Source organism: Carcharhinus amblyrhynchos, chromosome 8 (assembly GCF_965287045.1).
Source record: "Carcharhinus amblyrhynchos chromosome 8, sCarAmb.v2.hapA, whole genome shotgun sequence".
Classification (NCBI taxonomy): Eukaryota; Metazoa; Chordata; class Chondrichthyes; order Carcharhiniformes; family Carcharhinidae; genus Carcharhinus; species Carcharhinus amblyrhynchos.
Window position 1 is genome coordinate 84,431,462 of NC_137331.1, and position 21,292 is coordinate 84,452,753.

Genomic DNA, 21,292 nt, shown 5'->3' on the forward strand with positions numbered 1-21,292 from the left:
CAAAGACTGCAAAGAAATCCAGTCATCCTCAATGAGCAGCCAGCCTCATCCACTACTCAACCTCCTGCTGACTGCCAGGGACTGCTCCAAAGGCTGCAGCATCCTGTAGGTAAATCCTCTTGCACACCCCCTAATCAGGTGAAGAATCTGATCAAGTGATGAATTTGGATAAGTGCAAGGTGGAACTCTGGGAAGGTTTATTTTAAATGAGGACCTGCCATTAAGGGTATCAAGGTAGCCTCATGCTGGACCTCTTTGGGTGTCCTGCCTGTTAGTGGATTCACGTGCAGCATTCCAACCCTTGTAAAAGCAGACTCGCCCTTGATGTTGTGTTAGTGTGGTGAGGAAGGAATTAATTTGGATATTTGGTATATGATAACAGATGGAGAAGGAATAACAGTTCAGCATGTAGAATAATTACAGTAGAGAGGAGTCATTTAGGCTGTGATAGAGTCTTAGAGGTTTACAGCATGGAAATAGGCCCTTCGGCCTAAATTATCCATGCTGCCCTTTTTCTTTTAAAACCCTTAAGGTAATCCCAATTGCCTGCATTTGGCCCATATCCCTCTGTACATCATATCCATGTAACTATCTAAATGTTTTTGAAAAGATAAAATTGTACCCACTTCTACAACACCCTCTGTGTGAAACAATTGTCCCTGTGGGCACTTTTGTGTCTCTCCCCTCACCTTAAACCTATACGCTCTTGTTTTAGACTCCCCTACCTTTGGGAAAAAATATTGACTATCTAGCTGATCTGTGGTCCTCATTATTTTATAGACCTCTATAAGATCAACCCTTGGCCTCCTACGCTCCAGAGAAAAAAGTCCCAGTCTATTCAGCCTCTCCTTATAACTCAATCCATCAAGTCCTGGTAGCATCCTAGTAAATCTTGTCTGCACTTTTTCTACTTTAATAATATTCTTTCTATAATAGGGTGACCAGAATTGCACACAGTATTCCAAGTGTGGCCTTACCAATGTCTTGTACAACTTCAACAAGACGTCCCAACTCCTGTATTCAGTGTTCTGACTGATGAAACCAAGCATGCCGAATACCTTCTTCACCACTCTGCCTGCGATTACACTTTTTCAAGGAGCTATGAACATGTACCCCTAGATCTCTTTGTTCTGTAACTCTCCCCAACGCCCTGCCATTAACTGAGTAAGTCCTGCCCTGGTTCAGCCTACCAAAATGCATCACCTTGCATTTGTCTAAGTTAAACTCCATCTGCCATTTGTCAGCCCACTGGCCCAATTGATCAAGATCCCGCTGCAATTGGAGATAACTTTCTTCACTGTCCACTATGCCACCCCCTGTCATTGGGAAATGACACGGAGATGAATAGCCCATTCAGAGAACTATCACAGACAAGATGGGCCAAATGGCCTCCTTCTGTGCTGTAAGAATTCTATAATTCTGTGAGTTGGTCAGCTTTCTGCTTCAGAGAGCTCATCCCATAAGACCATAAGACGTAGGAGCAAAATTAGGCTACTTGGCCATCGAGTTTGCTCCACCGTTCAATCTTGGTTGATATTTTTCTCATCCCCATTCTCCTGTCTTTTCCCCATAACCCCAATCCCCTTACCAATCAAGATCTATCTATCTCTGTCTTAAAGACATTCAATGATCTGGCCTCCACAGCCTTACCACTCTCTGGCTGAAGAAATTCCTCCTTATCTCTGTTTTAAAGGATTGTCCCTTTAGCCTGAGGTTGTGCCCTCTGGTTCCAGTTTTTCTACTAGTGGAAGCAGTATCCTGTAAATTTCAATGAGATCCTCCCTCATCCTTCTAAAGTCCAATGAGTACAGACCCAGAGTCCTCAACTGTTGAATGAAGCGCCTGTCAATACGACAAGATCTTCATTCCAGGGATCATTGTAGCGAATCTCCTCTGGACCCTTTCCAAGGCCAGCACATCATTTCTTAGATATGGGGTCCAAAACTGCTCACAGTATTCCAAATGGCGTCTTATACAGCCTCAGAAGTACATCCCTGCTCTTGTATTCTAGCCCTCTCGACATGAATGTTAACATTGCATTTGCCTTCGTAACTCCTGACTGAACCTGCACGTTAACTTTAAGAGAATCTCGAACAATGACTCCCAAAGTCCCTTTGTGTTTCTGATTTCCTAAGCTTATTCCTATTTAGAAAATAGCCTATGCCTTCTTTCGTCCTTCCGATGTGCATAACCTCACACTTTTCCACGTTGTATTCTATCTGCCACTTCTTTGCCCACTCTCCTAACCTGTCCAAGTCCTTCTGCAGCCCCCTTCCTCCTTCCTCAATACTACCTGTCCCTCTACATATTTGTGTACCATCTACAGACTTAGCAACAGTGACTTTAGTTCCTTCTTCCAAATCGTTAATGTATATTGTGAAAAGTTGTGGTCCCAGCACTGACCCCTGAGGCTTACCACGAGTCACCAGCTGCCATCCTGAGAAAGACTACTTTATTCCAACATTCTGCCTTCTGCCAGTCAACCAATCCTCTATCCATGCTAGGATCTTACCCTTAACACCGTGGGCACTTATTTAACTGTCTCCTGTGCAGCACCTTGTCAAAGGCCTTTTGGAAATTTAAATAAATCATGTTCACTGGCTCTCCTTTATCTAACTTCTTTGTTACCTCCTCAAATAATCACACAACCTCATTTTACCAGTAGCATTGCAAATTCTTCCTTCGGTGCATGCCCAATTATTATCTTTTTAAAAGGCCATGAATAAATTGGCACTCAACGCATTCTCAGGCAGTACGTCCCAGATCCAAACCATCTTTATTGGATCTGCATTTGAATGTGTAAACAAGGATGGGCAAAGATCAAGTGCCCCATTCTGTAAAATTCCTCATCCCTATCCCCACGGATGCTTCCACACAGCCATGCAACCTGCTGGGAGAGACAAGACAAAGAAGTGAAAAGGTTCGAAGTTTGAATTTGAGTTATATCAGACCAATGAATTCCAAAGGATAGCACAATGTGCCAGTCATGAATATTCTGTGCAATAGGTGCCTTTTTTTTGCAGTTTAATTTCCTCATCAGTACACCACTTCTTTTGAATGATTTCTGTAGTTTGTTTCCTTTGATAAGCTGAGACATTTAAACATTATGTTTTTCAAGAATTAATTTTATCACTTTAACTGTGATGTGACAGAACTTTCTGATCTGGTGTAACTGCTAATGTGCTCACAGTCAATATGTGTACCCATTAATCTGTAAATTAGAGCAATAGCTTAATCGTTAAATATATATCTTCATGTGTGCATGTGTATACGTGTGCTGTGGTATGAATGCTATATATATGTATGACTATCCAATCATAGATTAATTAGTTTGACACAGGGCCGTTTGACAGGCTTACATTGACGCACATGATGAAAATAAGCCACTCGAACCCATTGGCTAGGTGTATCCTAGAGAATTTGAAGATAGAATTAAGCCAGATCCTGGATCGCTGGTCATTGGGAATGGTTGGAACGATGTTCAAATTGTGTACCTTCTAACTCCATCACTAGCCAAAGGCTTGCTTCATTCTAGTGTAATGGTGGCTTCTAAAAACATAATCCCATTGTTTTGAGGCGAATCCTATCACCCCTAGGACAGATGGGGGAAGCATTGTGGGATTAATTCAATAAATATGTGGACCTAGGCCCAAAACATTCACAAACACACCTACGTCATGTTTAATCATGGCAGGTTTGGAGCGGTCTAAGTAATCTTATGAAGCAAGTCTGTAATTAAATGAGGTTTTGTTCCTCAAAAAAAACTTAGAAGCCATGTTAAAATTAGTGATTTAAGCTGGGTTACCCAATACTCGTGGGGGGTGGTGGTGGAACGACTAGCTGGAGGGAGACAGACGTTCCCAAATCCAGTTGGGGGTAAGTGCTTTTCCAACAATGCTTCAAGGCCAGGAGGAGCACAGATATATTTCTAAGCATGCACAGCTGGCCCATTGAGCAAATCTTCTGCTACAGCCTGTCACTTCCCATGATCAGCTGATGTTCCCCCCCTCCTTCCCCTCCATTTGCAGTGTCTTTTCCCCTCCCCCAATACCTTCCCTGGGATTGACAAGCACCCCCACCCCTCCTTTCCCTCATTATTTCCCGCTTTTAACTGTGGTTTGCCGAACCATGTTTCCCACATGGCATGAACTGTCCCCAAAAGGGTCCCCAACTGCAGCTTTCTGTCACCTATTTTCTCACCCAGCAGCAGGACAGGAAACAGAGTAAGAAAATGCTAATAATATGCTGTGGTAAAAATTTGGCAGAGCCTCCACACTTCTCACATTTCTGTATTTCCCAACTGCAAACAAGTGACCCTAACTCTCTGTAAATATTGGGGCACTCGTCCTTAAGCTGTAAAGATGGCAGTTGTCAATTGACAGTAAGCACTATAAATGCAGAGGTAGTGGAAACTGCGTTGGCAGAAGTAGACGTTATTGAACCAAGTGCAGCCAAGGTTGTGAGAAAGAGAAGAATCAATGGCTCCCGTTGAGCTCGCCCATGTAAGAATGATGCAGCAATGTACGCCACAACCACTTTAGAGAGGCAAAACAATTAGAGAAATGTACCTAAGACAAATTCCTATCCGACTGCCTAAAACAGGCAAGTAAGTCCACAGGACTGCTCCAGCTCAATGTTCAAACCCCTAACCACCTTTAAACTTGGCAAATATTGCTTTAAAAAGAGACTCGTTGAAGCCTTGTGTCTTGCATCATCAATGACGATAAGCTTCAGCACCGTGCCTCTTGTTTCATCAATATTCAAATTCTGTACTACTGAGCGGCTGTAATTTCTGTAACTGGAAATACACTCTTCGCTCAGAAGTGGTGAACTTCCTGTTTAAAAAGGACTGGCATTTGTTACATGCATGTTGTCCGGTTAAGTTTTTCAAAGTGCAGAATTGGTTGAGGGGGTTGGTGGGGGAGCGATTCTCCCGAAATAATTCTCCGTGTCAAATTTGCATGAAAACTGGAGCTCCTACTGTTTTTATTCAGTGGGAGTTCCAAAATGATTCTTCCACACTCTGTGCACTGCTGATCGCACTAGCGTAAATCTCATGAAAATTTAGTGGGCGAGGCCTGTTCCCGCTGCAGAGGTTGGCAGCATGGCGCTGTGGGGGCCACTGCGCATGCGCCGATCTGTCAGTGTCGAAATTGGTGTGTACGCAGTGGCCCCTGTATACTGGCCTCCCGATTGTTGGCCAGCCCCGTGAACCCTGCGACGGCCCTCCGCCTCCCCCCACAGCCTGATCACTGGCCCTCTAAGCATGCCCTGCCAGCCTCAACCCTCCGCAGCTCTAATCTTTCCCCGCCTCCCCCCCCCCCCCCCCCCCCACAGTTTTTTTTTTGTTTTTTTTTCTCCGCCGCTTCTCTCCCCCACCAATCCTGACTACAGAGGGGCACTGGCTGGCACTGCCAAGTTGTCAATGCCCAGGGGACACCAACTCCCCACCATCTGACTCTCTGGGGGAGGGGTCCGATTGCCCTCCTTCACTCTAGTGGAGTTGGACGGCCAGCTCCCCAAAAGTAGGGAGCTCCTGTGAACGCCGCTAGAGTGAAGTACTCCTGGCAGGGTCAGTCCCGGGGCCCGCTAATGACATTTAAATAATATTGGAATCCTTATCTACGGAATTTATGTGGCTCCCTGCCACATTTCTGGCACGGAGCAGATGCCGCCGGAAATCCGGTGCTGGGAAACGCTGTTGAGGTGGGACACCCAGTGCAGATCCTGCGCATTGGGCACCTCTGGAATCTTCCAATGTGAGAATCATCCCCAGTGTTTTTGAAGATATTTGATTGTAGAATTATTCCACTATCATTGTATGTTCTAAATTGCCTTGAGCAGAGCTCACGCGGAGTGCATTGTTACCTTAATAATTAAGTTAAATAACATTTGTGCTTGTTAATTGTTCCAGGTAGTTTATAAATCTTGTGTCTAAACATACTCTGTTCCCTTCATAGCTATTCAATCATAATGTGGGAAGTTCTTTCAAGAAAACAACCGTTTGAAGGTCAGTTCTATTCAGTTTTGACGTCAGACCTTCTGCTTCTTCATCCTGTATCAATGTCATTTATAAATTCTAATTCATCAAGTTCTAGGCATCATTCTCAAGATGTTTAATTATCAACGGTGGAGGGGGAGAGAAATCCAGGAGGTACAGGCCAGCCAGTCAGCCTGCCCTCAGTCATTGGGAAAATGCTGAAAACTATTAAAAAAAAATGCTGCTTTGGTCAGAGTCAGTGTGGTTTTAAGATAGGGAAATTATGTTCAACATTTATAGTTTTTTGCGGAAGTAACAAACAGGAGAAGGAGGAACCAGTAAAAATTTCAGAACATATCCATTAAAGTGCCAGACAAAAGGTCGTGGGTTGGAGCAATATGTTAACATAGTGGAGTCAGAGATGCCTGCATCCAAAGGTTAAAGGTCAGTAAACAGAGTAGTAGGAATAAACGTGCAATTTTCACGTTCTCAAGCTATAACCGGTGGAATGTCACAAGGGTTAGTGCAGGGAATAAACACTCTGTATTAATACAGAGGAAGGAGAAATTAAGTGGAATGTATCCAAGTTTGCTGATGAAACAAGACTGGGTGTGAGGCAAATGTGTGAAGAGTCTGCAAAAGGTGAAAGAAAGGTTAAGTGAGCAAGAAAATAGCAGGTGGAGCATTTTGTGGGGAAATGTAAGGCATTCATTTTGATAGAATAGAAAAACAGATTTTTGTTTTAAATGATGAGAAGTTAATGGGAGGCATGGTAGCACCAAGCGGTTAGCACTGCTGCTTCACAGCTCCAGCGCCCTGGGTTCGATTCCCGGCTTGGGTCTGTATGGAGTTTGCACGTTCTCCTGGTGTCTGCGTGGGTTTCCTCCTACAGTCCAAAGATGATTGGCCATGCTAAAAGTTGCCCCTGAAGAGTCCTGAGATGCGTAGGTTAGAGGGATTAACAGATAAATGTGCAGGCAGATAGGAGTAGGGCTTGGGTGGGATTGTGGTCGGTGCAGACTCGATGGGCCAAATGGCCGCCTCCTGCACTGTAGGGTTTCTATGATTCCATGATAATTTATGTTAGGATAATACATGTTAGGATTTGACCTGGTTGATGCTGAGAGGCTGCTTCCTGTAGCTGGAGACTTGACTGAATACTCTAGACTGACATTTCAATGCAATACCGAGGGAGTGCTACATTGTTGGAGGGGCTGCCTTTCAGTTAAAATGTTAAATCAAGACCTCGTCTGCCCCCGCAGATAGATGTAAAAAAAATTGCTATCACATTATTTGAAGATTAATTACAGTTAAAATGGGCAGCGCAGTGGCACATTGGTTAGCACTGCTGCCTCACAGCACCAGGACCCAGGTTCAATTCCCGACTTGAACATAGAACATTACAGTGCAGTACAGGCCCTTCGGCCCTCGATGTTGCGCCAACCAGTGGAACCAATCTAATGACCCTCTAACCTAAACTATTCCATAGAACGTAGAACATAGGACTTGGGAGACTGTGTCTGTGTGGAGTTTGCACATTCTCCCCATGTCTGCGTGGATTTCTCCCCCTGTCCTTCGGTTTCCTCCCACAGTCCAAAGACGTGCGGATTAGGTGGATTAGCCATGGTAAATTGCCCCTTAGTGTCAGGGGGACTAACTAGGGTAAATGCATGGGGTTTTGAGAATAGGGCCTGGGTGGGATTATGCTCGGTTCATACTCAGTGGGCCGAATGGATTCCTTCTGCACTGCAGGGATTCTACGATGATTCTATGAAGTGCAGATTGACATTGTGCCAGTAACTTAAACATTTGAAAACTATCTAATGGTTGTGATGTTCTTTGGGATTTGATGAAAAGTGCTATGTAATGTCAGTTGTTCTTGTGTCATCTTCTACTTTGCAAAAAACTTACTTGAAGTGCATTGAAAAATTATTAACCTTGAAAATGAGGGAAGTTCTAAATTACTCCCATTGAAATTGCTCAGCATTTAATAATTCGTATTGCTGCAGCATGTATTTTGTTAAAACTGATCTTTTTGATCACCTGAGTGAAATCTACTTGAAATAACTTCTGTTCAGGACAGCCACAGGAGTATAAAACACAGAACTATTATAAAGAAACTTTGATTTTCTAACTTTTTCTTTTTAATCTGTTGTTTTGTTTCTCCAAAATCTTTCTTCTATACATTTTGAATGTAAAGTGTTTTCATTTGGTTAATGTTAAAATGCTGTATATTTTAATAGTGATGAGAAAATGTTTTGTTTGTACCTCGGTTCAATCTTCTCATTTGCTACTCTCTTTCTCAGATGCTACAAACCCAGTGCAGGTTATGTTCAGTGTCCTGCGGGGTTCCCGACCTGATACCAGTGAGGAAAGTTTACCCTTGGATATCCCCAGTCGCGAAACACTGCTTGCTCTAATGATTAGTGGCTGGTCACAAAATCCTCATGAACGGCCTTCCTTTATTAGTAAGTTGTTACAATTATGCGGTGGTGTATGCAAAGATAAGGTTGCAATAGTTTGGTGCCAGTATAGGATCCTCAATCCACTGCTAACTAACATTCTCCATTGCTTGTAGCAATTATTCCCTCATTCAATCGCAGTGTATTTCTCATTGTCAATTCAGTGAGGTTGTTATTGTATTGGTTTTAAACAGCCTTCCCCTTGTTCTACTGAAGTTGCAACACTGGTGACGTGGTTGGAGACTTGAACTAGTTCTGGCAGAATCTAGAATATGTGTCAGCAAAACTTCCATAAGCACAGCAGCACAATCTCACCATGATCCTGGTATGGATTTCCTGTCTGGTTCTCCCAGGTTCAGAATCCTATCTGCCTTATCTTCCTCTTGCTGTGAATATTCAGTTTATATTTCACTTATTTGTTCATGGCATGTGGGTGTCGCTGGTTAGACCAGCATTTTTCTTGTCCATCTCTAATTGCCTTTTCAAATTGCGGGAGGAAACCGAAGGGCAGGGGGAGAAATCCACGCAGACATGGGGAGAATGTGCAAACTCCACACAGACACAGTGAGGTTAGGGTTAGGGTTAATTTTGGCACAATATTAAACCAAATTTCAAAAAAAATGAATGAAAAAAACACTAAAGCAATGTCAAAGCAATAAATTAAGGTTTTATTTTTAAAATGTTATTAATAGAGATGACAAGTAGAGTATCAGATTCACTCCAAGTGTCAGCGGCTCACACCCTCACCCTCTGTGAATGGTTGTGGGTATGTGTCAGTGTGTTGGGGTGAGGGTGAGAGAGAGTCTTGGGATTGGGAGTAAGGCAGACACAGGCTCGCTTTCTTATACACACCCACACCCTTGCACATAACTGTCAGCGTCCCACACCCCAGGCTCCGGCAGCCTCTCCTTCCTGGGCCCCTCGCTCTCGTGCTCTCTGGGTGGGATTCTCTGGCCTCCCCACAGGGTGGCAGAAGGTGCTGCTGGTGTTCAGTGCTCCTCCAATCAGAGGCACGGTTCTCCTACTTTTACTACTGGTAAGCGGAAACGCGGGTGAGAAATGGCCTCTGATTGGAGAGCAGCCCCTGGCAGAACCTTCAACTCACATGTTGGTCTTGCCAGCATTTTGAGCTTTGTGGTCCACAATCTGGCCTGCGGATTGCGGGTTGGACAAGACGGTTTCATATGATATACGCTGCTGTTGCAATGGGTCGGCGGTGGAGGGAATGAATGTTGAAGGTGGTGTTTGGGCTGCTAACCAAGCAGGCTGCTTTGTCCTGGGTGTTGTTGGACTTATTCAGACAAGTGGAAAGTATTCCATCACACTCTGGAATGTGCCAAGTACATGGTGGATGGGGTTTGGGAAGGGAGTTGTTCTCCACAGGATTTTCAGACTCTGATCTGCTCTTGTAGTGACAGTAATTGAGTTTTAGGCTAGTGATAACCTCTCAGGATGTTGATATGGGGGGATTCAGTGCTAGTAATGTTATTGAATGTCAAGGGGTGATGGTTAGAGTCTCTTTTGTTGGAGTTTGCTGGTGTTTGTGTGACACAAATATTCCTTGCTACTTAACAATCCAAGCCTGGATGTTGTCCTTCTCCTCAAACTGAGGAGTTGTGAATGGTACTGAATAGTATGTAATCAACGGTGAACATCCTCACTTCTGACATTATGATGAAGAGAAGGTCACTAATGAAGCAGCTGAAAATGTTTGGGCCTTGGACACTACCCTGAGGAACTCCTGCAGTAATGTCCTGGAACTGAGATGATCCTGGGTATTGCTCAGTATGTGCCGTACAGCACTGTCAACAATGTTTTCTATCACTTCTCTGATCGAGAGTAAACTGAGAAGGTGGCAATTGGCTGGGTTGCATTTGTCCTTTTTATGGCCAAGACATAACCTGGGTAATTTTCCTTATTGTTGGGTAGATGCCAGTGTTGTGCCTGCACTAGAACAGCTGGGTTAAGTGCGCGGCTAGTTCTGGAGCACACCACGTTATTGCTGGAATGTTATTCGGTCTGATAGCCTTTGCTTAATCCAGTGTCTTCAGCTGTTTCTTGATTATCACGTGAAGGAAATCAAATTGACTCAAAACTGGCATTATTGATTCTGGGGACCTCCAGAGATGACTGGATTATGTTGTTAATCTTTTAACGTGCTCATTTATGTTTCCCTTCTGTCCACTTGACCAGACTTCAACCACTGACCCATCTTACCATTCTCCAGAATGTTTGTAGGTTTGCGAGTAATGCCATTCATGATAGCTTCCTGATCCCCCCCTCAATTTAAATCTCGTTGCCTCTGGGAGGAAAAGCCACTTTCCTCTTGGGGTCTCTCTTAAATCCAATCATATTACTCATTTATTAACCTCCTCCTTGCTGGGCCAGTTTGATACCTGCAACCGCCTGTAAACTAGATCATCAAAATAAGATTTCAAAATTCATTCGTTTAAGACAATTTGAATGTCCCTTGGGTAGAGAAATGTAACCACATTTTATTCAATTAAAGAACTGATGTACAATCCATATTTTTTCCATTTCTCTGAAGACGGAACCTTCTCAGTATCATTGTTTATAAGGTTAATTCAGTCAGGTAAAGAACCACCCTCAATTACTATAATGTGAAAATCAGTCATTTGTACACCAGCAGTAAACTCTGTAGCAAAATCAATTATGAATGGATAGTCATCCTTTAGTTACCTTATGGATTTACTGCAAAGATTTACTGGGGTGATTCCTGGCATGGCAGGAGGAGAGACCAAGTCAGTTAGGATTATGTTCACTGGAGTTCAGAAGATTGAGAGGAGATCTCATAGAGACTTATAAAATTCTATCACTGTTTGACAGGGTAGATTCAGAAAGAATGTTCCCAATGGTGGTGGGGTCCAGAACTAGGGGTCACAGTTTGAGGATAAGGAGTAAACCTTTTGGAACTGAGGGGAGGTGAAATTTCTTCACCAAGAGGGTGATAAATGTGTGGAATTCATTACCACAGAATGTAGCTGAGGCCAAAACATTGTCTGATTTCAAGAAGAAATTTGATACAGCTCTAGGGGCTAAAGAGATCATGGGATATGGGAAGAAGGGGGGAATCAGGATATCAAATTCAATAATCAAAGAACAAAACAGCCCGGGAAACAGGCCCTTCGGCCCAATGAGCCCGCGCCGCCATTTTAACACCACCAGTACCCCCCCTCCACCCATGACCCTTATCTATTGTTTTATGGCCATCCACATTGAGGGAAACTAATTTAGGGACAATTTATTACTGCCAATCAGCCTAACAGCACATCTTTGGGGTGTGGGAGGAAACCGGAGCGCCTGAAGAAAACCCACGCAAGCACGGGGAGAATGCGCAAACTCCCACAGACACTGGCCCAAATCCATGCGTCTGCACAGCAAACAGTGGTAGTCACTGAGCTGTTGTCTTGCCCAGTATCTGGTCCAGTTTAAGCACACACTAACGACATGAAGCACTAGGCCAATCTCGAGCAGCCCAAGTACGACGCATCGCGTGTATGCCCCTCGTTGGGCATCCAACATCGTTTAGCTTTCCATCAGCCATGATCAAAATGAATGGTGGAGTAGGCTCAAGGGCTGAATAGCCTACTCCTGCTTCTAGTTTCTATGTTTCTTTGTATGATTAAATGGTTAACAGAAGTTTGCAGATGAAAAGTTCAGTCTATTCCGTTATGCCACAGATCTTACAGACCTCGTGGTTGTCTGGTCAGCCCAGCTTGCACTGTTGCACATATGAATGGAGAGTAGCATTGCAAAAAGGAAGTACTTCCAAACCTTCCCCCTCATGTAGCGTTTAGAGATTATTTTACAAGTTACAGGTTTGCAGCAGTGTAGTGTGCTAAAGTCTTGGGAAAATTAGCATGTTTGGATAAAAAGTGGACTTCCATTGGGCTTGGATACGATACCTGATTTGTTTTTTTTTAAAACGAGCGCAGGAAACAGCAGAAATGCCATTTTGACAGATGTAATTTGAGTTTGAAATAACTTTGTTGTACACTGGTATGACGGATCCCAGATGAATTGCAGTTTAAACCAATGACATCTTGCTTTATGCATCTATAATAGTGCAGTGCAAAAAGAATTGGTATTAGGTTTCAAAGTTTAAAGACAAAATGAATGACCATTAATCTAAAACTTGTTTGTTTACAAAGAATGCCTCATGGAATTGGAACCAGTAGTTCGAGCGTTTAATGAACTGACTCTACTTGAAGATGTTCTGTATCTGAAAAGAGGCAAAGTAAGTTGATTTGAATTTGTTTCCTACAATTTAAAAAAAAATGTGGTCAGGGCTTTTACCTTAATTGCCAGGATGCTGTTGACAATTACATCCAACATGTAATCAGTATCACAATCAACCATAATGATTTTGATCCACTGTTCTTTTATTTGGCTCAGTGCATAGCAGTATTTCAATAAGTGTTGCATTTACCCAGTGGAGAAATGGCAGATAGAGGCCTTCTGTGAGACACAGTTTTGCAACTTTGATAGATGTATGAGGGATGATTTTGAAGAGGATTATTAGATAGCAATTGATACAGGCAATGTAAATCTGGAAACTCACTTTAATCTGTATGAGTAGAACTGAAGGATACTGTTTATTATGATAAAGCCAAATTTAAGAGTTATCAGGAAATTTTTCACACAATGGTCGACACTGGATTAGAGAATGAAGGTAGGACAGTGGAAGCAAAAACCAGGAATCATTTAAAAAAAAAGTGAATGCAGCAGGTAGGAAACGTTTCGGTATTTTAGATTATTCAAATAAGATGGACTGAAAGGTTTTTGAGTCCCTGAGTAATCTTGTAAACATCTTGAGGCTGGATTTCCGAAAGCATTTTCAAGTAGGTTAGAAGTTAACAGCGGGGTGCATGCCTAAATTGTTCCGTGATGGAAGAATATAATGCAATCCAGTACATGGAACACTATATTATTTTGCCATTGATTGGGGGGGGGTGGAGGTACAGAACTCCCTTGTTGCTGCCAAGCTGAATAATTGACCTACAATCTGGATGATTAAACTGATTGTTTAGTAACCTGATAAAATCTATAGGATGTTTACCTATTATTGAGACTAGATTTAATCGTATTCAAATATTTTTATTATAATTATAGGGGAATTGTGATCCGAACCTTTCCTCTTCATATGAGAAACTCAGTGGAGACTTGAAGTCACTTAACATATCAGGACAGGTAATAAATTCATGCCTCATTCAAAGTACCTTTGTTTAAAATGATGTAGTAAACCTAAAGAAATAGAAAACGGCCACTTACCAATTTACAGATTTGAGGCTTATCAAAACTAAATAGTCTGGATCTGTATTCCTTGGAATTCAGAAGAGTGAGGGGTGACATTGTTCAAACATATAAGATCCTGAGGGGGCTGACAGGGTAGATGGTGAGATGGTTGTCACTTCAACAACTTGTACATCTTCCTTGTTTAATTTATCCTTAATAAAAAAAATGCACTCTAATCACACTGTTAGGGTTTTATCCTGGAATTTTTTAAGCCAATTCCATTCCTGAACGGCGTTCCAAGGGATCTGTGATCAAGACAGGATTTTGTTTAAACAGCCATTCTCACAATTAGATCAGAAATATGCTCTGGATCTCACATTCATGAAAATGATGAAAGATATTCCCAAATTCCAAAAGGCTGTGCACTTGGAGGCATTTGCAACCATCACTGTGACATCTCTGTATGTGATGGATTGAAAAATCAAATGGGAAGGTTTGAACGAGGTGAAAAAGTGCTCCTCTGGGACAGACATTAGGCTGACAGCGATTCATTAGGGAATGGAACAGATTGTGAATGGGAGGAACTGGCAGGGAAATGGAAGGAGACAGCAGGATAATTTTCAAGTTTGTAGTAAAATGTGTAGTAAAAATTAATAATGCTCAAAATGAAAGTGGAAATTATCAACACAGGCAGCTTCCTGCATGCTCAAACGATGCCAGGGGCTTTTATGGTATCTGATTTCATTGGAAAGACAATCATGTGAGTTATACAATAGTGCTAAAGTTTAAAATGGCTTCAGGCTAATGTGACACCACTTAAACCATTGTTTAGACCAGAGGGTGGTAAGATGCCTTAAGACAGATCACAGAATCTTTACAGTGCGCAACACAACACAAGAAGTAGAAGCAGGAGTAGGCCACCAGGCCTTTCAAGCCTGCTTCATCATTCGGTATGATCGTGGTTGACCTATACTGACCTCACTTCCTTTTCAGTGCCGTTTCCCCATAGACCTCTATTCCTCGATCTATCAGATATTTATCCACTTCCACTTTGACTACTTCTAATGATCCAACCTCCTTCACCCTTAGGGCCAGAGAATTGCAGACATTCACCAACCTCCGTGACAAGAAATTTCTACACTTTAACCAGCCTTTATCTTGTAAGATCTTGTTTGAGACTCTCTCACTAGTGAAAACATCTCACCATCTACCCTGTCAGTCCCCTCAGGATCTTATATGTTTGAACGATGTCACCCCTCACTCTTCTGAATTCCAAGGAATACAGATCCAGGCTATTTAGTCCCTCCTTGATAGGAATTAGCCTGGCAAATCTCCTTTGGATTGCTCCCAATGCTACTATATATTTTCTTAGATAAGAGGACCAAAGCTGTAGAGAGTATTCCAGGTGATGCCGCAACCGTACAATTGCTACAAAACCTCTGTTTTTAAACTCCAACCCCTATGCAACATTTCCTACTGACTGCATCGACGCTGCCGGGAAACCCATGGAGCGGCTGCGCAGTCGACACGACCGGAAGCTTATGCTGGCATGAACTTCTGGAAAATGCCGACCAGCCTTTCTAACACCACCTCTTTCCCAGCTGTAAATTCCTCTTTCACCTCAGCCTGGGTAGTGTCCTCTTTCTTTATAAAGACAGATCTGAAGTACTCGTATAATACCTCCACTATTTTTACTGCCTCCTTGTGCAAGCTTTTTAAAAATTCTAATCAGCTACATTCTTTCTTCTCGCATCTTTTTACTTTTTACATGCTTATAGAAGAGCTTGGAGTTCCCTTTTATGTTAGCTGTTGAGGTATTCTTCTGGGTTTATGTTCAGTTTGTTTTTAGTGGAGGGAGCGGAGAGCAAGAGAGAAAAATCAGATCATAGAATAGACCTCTACAGTGCAAAAGGAAGCTATTTGGCCCACCATGTCTGTACCAACAACAATCCTAACTAGGCCCTATCCTTGCAACTCTTGTATGGACCCTACTTGTCCCCCGACACTAAGGGGCAGTTTAGCATGGCCAATCCACCTAACCTGCACAGCATTGGACTGTGGGAGGAAATGGGAGCACCCAGAGGAAACCCAAGCAGACATGGGGAGAATGTGCAAACTCCACACAGAGTGACCTGAGGCCAAAAATGAACACGGGTCACTGGCATTGTGAGTGCTAACCACTGTACCACCATGCCACCCTAATGGGAGTGAAAGGGAGATTTGAAGTGATGAACCACATGGCGATCAGTAGTATGCTCACACTAAACAGAGTGCTTCCCTAATATAGAGGGCACCACACTTTAAACAGCAAATATATTATGCAATGCATTTAATTTGCTGCCTCACATGGAAGAGTGTGATGATAATGTGGGCGAAACCTGGTAAAATGCAACAAGAATGAAGGTATTGGAGAGAAGTGGTCCTTTGGCAAACTTGGAGGATGAAGGGAAAAAAGTTAGTGTTGATGACATTACATTGTAGAGCATTATAAATGATCATATGATGTCGAGTCTATAAGAAAAGCGTAAATATGTCATTTTCAAACATAACATGGAATTCAATTGTATTATGATCATTATTTCCCAGCAGATCTTCTGTTATGGCACTGTTAATTAGCACTGCCTCATTATGCAATACAAGATCTAAAATAACTTTCTGGTCAGTGCTATTGCTCCAGACATTCGACAGATTCAGCTTCTAGACTGCCCAGGTGGTCATGAACAAGCAGAAAAGAGAGAGAAAGGAAATGGGCAGCTACTAGTGTGTGCTTTGTCTTGCACAAATGGAAGAAACCTTTTACTGTAAAGGAAGCAGTTAGTCCAGTTGTGATATTTTGTTTATATTACAAAAACTACCGTACTAGGTTATGAAAAGTTGTTTCAAATCCACGTGTACTAGATGAATGAAATATTGGTTGGACCACAAATAAACAATGTTTTTGTGAGATAAAATGCAGATTTAATTTCCCCATGCTTGCCTGTCCATCCTATTTCTGTAGCTGTGGGTGGGGAGTTACTGAGTGAAGATTTATGATGATTTAAAGACGGAAGGAAAACGCGATGTAGAATTGTCCCTAAATTGGTGTTCATCCAAACTAGGTAAGAGCATGGTTGATGCATGCCAAAGTCATTGCCTGCTCTCAAACGCAGTTGTTGCATCACCAGGGAAGAAAAATAGTATTTACCCAAAAAGATGCAATATTTTTGGTAAATGAATTGAATGAGAGTAATCTTTTCTTTTTATAATGCTTGGTATTGCAGTCTGTCTGAGCAACAGTGCATTTCCAATAGATTTGTTGACATTCAACATTGCACATCTTTTTGAGCATTCTGACTTCTTTTAATTACCGAGCTACTATAAGAAAGTGTTTCATCACATCTTTGGCCTCCTGTGCTGTAGAATGCACTCTGTGAATGAAATGTGATGGCTTCCAGAACGTTGATCAACAGAGAAATAATAGCCACAAATGTCATAGCTTTTCGGGCTGCCAAATGACTGTTTAGCTAGTTTATGGTCAGATAAAAAGAGGCAGCATGTGCTACCAATATTGTCTTGTAAAATTATGTCAGTTGGCAGATAAATGCTTATAATCTTCAAATATTTCAATCTCCCCTAATTTTAGAATAATTTGATAGCTCTTAAAATTGTACTTTTCTGTTGTTTCCTTTTTAATTTTGTGATTATGTTGCGAACAGGCCTTGAATCCAGAACCACACAGCTTATCCTCACACCAGGACAATGTCTCCTTTCAGCAATCAGCGAGAGTTCTCCCTCAGTTTCCCACAGCTCCCTCACTACTTCCAAGCAACATTATGCCGACATTATCAGACAACAGGGACAGCAGTAAGTGTGATTGATTTATTGTTGCTGTCCAGCTGGTGTTTGAGTCAGTCAGTGATGCAGATGAGGTGCAAGCAAGCAAGTATGAGATGCCCAATGGAAAATTGATGAACGAGGTAGAGGCACTAAGTGAATTACATTAAGAAGTGGCGAAGAGAGGTGGGAAGATCAGTGAGGTGATGCAGCAAAGGGAGAACACTCTCAAACTAAATTGATGGTTTTGCTGAAGGGAGTGAAGCTAATGAGAAAATTGTGAAGCTTAGATGGAAAAGGAAATAGAACCAGGGCAGGAGTGAAGATTTTATTTTGTTTCCATTAGCCTCTGTTATAAACTATGAATTTCTGAGTGAAATTTTCAAAGTGGAGTAAATGTTTAGACCAGGAGCTCTCATTCAGAAGACCCCTGTCTCCTAAGATCATGTGAGAAGATTGCTAGGGGCCTGCTATTACCACACTGTGACTTCTCCTAACTGTTAATCTAATCCCCACATTAGCTCTTACACTGACTGCTGATCACAAGCCATCACCATCAGCATTGTACTCATCATGTGATTCAACTGACCTTTCATCTTTTTCTCATACATTGTCCCCACCTAATACTGTATGGACCTCCCCCACCTACGCCAGCACGTCATCACATCTGTGGGGTTTACAACAGCTTTTGCCAAACAAGCATCTGGAGTGTTTGGCCCCTGCCAAGAGTGCACAGATAATAATAGCCCCCGGGGGGAAAGAATAACTCATGAGCAGTAGCTTGGCACTTCCCCCTGGCACTGCCAGAGGGAGCATCCATTGAGAGGTCACTGGGGTGACAGTTCTTCACTTTAGAGAGGTGGGGTGTCTCTGTGTCCATGGGGTTGGGGGAAGGGAGGGGTGGGGTAAAATTTTATATTCTCAAGATCAGCCAAAAGCTGCTGTTGCCAGCATGACAATGGGGGAATCTAGGCTGCCTCCCTGATTTTGTTTTGCTCAAGTGTCGAAATATATGGTTGAAAAAGCCAGCGATCAGGCCAGCGGGCTAACACTGCTTCTCCCGCCTGAGTTGATACGTAAATCGAAAAATTATCAAATTCCTTCCCATATCTCCATTTCCTCAGGTCAATAAACTCATCTGCCATTTTAAATCTCACCTGTTTAGCTGTGACTTTTTATCCAGTAAATACAAGTTACCTTTGGATTTGTAATTATTTTAAATCTGTGGCTTATGGGCCCCCAGATACTTACCAGTGTTTTTCAATTTCAATTTCTAAAACTAAAACGTATGAACTATCACATTAGGTATATGTAACAGGAGCTTATAGGTCCCTACAAGTAGTTATACCATGGACAGAGCAGTAAATAAGAAAATATTGGAGCTTTGAACAATGACATTAAAAAGTAACTGAAATAAATGTTGGATTCTTAGAAGCAGAAACAGGAGAAATTATCACGGCCATTTGAGGAAATGAATGAGAGAGTGAACAAGGAGAAGACAATCTCTTACCCCCACGATGAGGTTCTGTGCAGAGAAAGGCACACATGCACCAATGTGCTTCTGGCTACCAACCACCCATTTGAACTGTAGGTGCATACCAAGATTGAGATTTTGGCAGCGGTCTCTAGCTGTTTTGGTGGATGATGATGACCATGAAACCACCATAGATTATTGTAAAAACTCACCTGGTTCACTAATATCCTTTAGGGAAGGAAATCTGTCATCCTTAGCTGGTCTTGCCTTCTTGTGACTCCAGTGCCACAGCAATGTGGCTGACTCTTATATTGCCCATCCCTGAGGGCATTTATGTTGGCCCAGTCAGCGATGCCCACATCCCATGAGTGAATTTTAAAAAAAAAGAGAAAATAGTTCAAATCATTTTGGGAGAACATTGTTTCCTGGGGCAGACAGGACCATGAACCACACTGAAATGAGGAACATAATGTGGGCTCTCTAGATAGTGGCCCACAGTGCTGTCTGTACTTTGGGAAATGGGGAGTTGACATAAATGAGCTGTATGAATAAATTTCTTCCCTTTATGTATTCTCAAGGCTATTTGTAATACTCATGTACATTGCATACTTGAGTGCCAAAGCAATATAAGAGAGAGGTAATGAATCCAGTATGTTTTTAGTCTTTCATGGGACATGAGCATTGCTGGCAAGGCCAACATTTGTTGCCCATCCCAAACTGCCTTTCAAAGTGGTGGTATGCTACCCCCTGCAGCTGCTGCAATGCACTTTGTGCAGATACACATACAATGCCATTAGGAAGGGAATTCCAGGATTTTGATCCAGCGACAATGAAGGAAGAGCAATAAAGTTCCTAGTCAGTTTGTGCAATGTCATGTGGATCACCGTACATCGATGCACCATAGCTATTTAAATTCAGGTCTTTCAAATGTATGTTTTTCCTGTATATTTATGCTAATTAATCCCTAGTATAGCTCACAACTAGCCCACACTTTAACCATTATCTTTACTATATTTATTCCATTAACGTCTTGTGAACTTCCAAAAAGATGTGATCTATATTTGTGAGTTTGAAAAGATTTTACATGTAAAATAAGAAAGGAAACATTTTAATCTTTGCCCATAACGCTTACATGTATTTTATGGATGTTCCTTCATAGAAAACACAGATGAAAATGTTCTGTCTAGCATGAAATGTCAAGATGAAGAATTGTACACGCCATCTTCAGTTGCGCCCAGTGAAGAAGACAATTTGGCTCAGACTACTATATGCCAACCAGAAGAAAATTTTACACCTAGAAGGGGAATTCCTGAAAGTGAATTGGACTGTGGACGGGGATTATTAACATTCCAATCTTCCAGTGGTGAGTGAAGACATTTTATAATTACGTAGGAATCAATCTGTGTCACGTGATTGAAGGCACAGAGACAGGAATGCTGATGGCGCGTCCCCATCATGGGTTTCACATCGATAAGGGATGCATTCAACAGGAAACAATGAGAAACGTCATTGACAGTGGCAGGACCAGCAGACCCCAATGGTGGCCTGCCTTCCACCAATGCCAAACACGCAGCGGGTTGCCCAGTAACTCCTGCCCAGAGATTTTCTATTCATCAAGAAAATTTCAGCTGAATATAAAATGTATGTATACCATTTGAAAAATATTCACAGGTTTAGATTGATGAGGTTTAGCATTCAAACCAACCTCTGCAGACTTTGAAAGCAAGTAAAACTTGATTTATTGGAATTGTGTTAGAAAGGAAAATTAGTGGGGGAGTGGGATTAAAACAAGGGAGATTCCCTCCTTAGTATCTAACTTCTACTTTTTGCATAAGAGATGACTGTCTAGGCTGATTAATGACTTCCATGGGCTGGTCTGGCACTGCTGTAGATATCACTTTGATCCAAATCAAAATATATAATGAACGTTTATTTCCTGGGTGGAATTTATGGCTAAGCTAACTATAGAGTATTAATATTAATTAAAACTACTTTATGAATTGATTCCAGACTATATTATAACTTTATTAAATGATTAGAAACCTGTGGTTTAGAAGTCTACATTTGCAAAGTGTTGAGGGCGATTTTCCCGAAAAAAAAAATCAATGTCAATTTTGCGTAAAAACTGGAGTAAATCATGTTGATTTTTTTTTTCAGTGTAGTTTCAAAATGAATCTCCCTTATTCTACTGAGTGCATTAGCGTGAATCATGCTGAAAATCACCAGTTGTGATCACTGGCCTCCCTCCCTCCCCCATGCCTGATGGGCAGTGCCAAGGTGCCCCCTGGGCATTGGCACTTTGCCTCT

The 21,292-nt window shown here is 42.2% G+C and overlaps 1 protein-coding gene across 2 annotated transcripts in view; it reads left to right on the forward strand.

Annotated features, from left to right (window-relative positions):
- Positions 1-21,292, forward strand: part of ripk2 (receptor-interacting serine-threonine kinase 2) — a 47,946-nt gene that overhangs the window by 21,540 nt on the left and 5,114 nt on the right. Inside the window, exons 5-10 of one of the 2 annotated variants that reach the window (XM_080194375.1) lie at positions 5,961-6,010; positions 8,287-8,448; positions 12,615-12,700; positions 13,576-13,653; positions 17,394-17,541; positions 20,145-20,348. In XM_080194375.1, coding sequence (XP_080050501.1) covers positions 5,961-6,010; positions 8,287-8,448; positions 12,615-12,700; positions 13,576-13,653; positions 17,394-17,541; positions 20,145-20,348 — 728 coding nt within the window. The remainder of the gene's footprint in view (positions 1-5,960; positions 6,011-8,286; positions 8,449-12,614; positions 12,701-13,575; positions 13,654-17,393; positions 17,542-20,144; positions 20,349-21,292) is intronic. The other variant, XM_080194376.1, reaches the window with a different exon arrangement.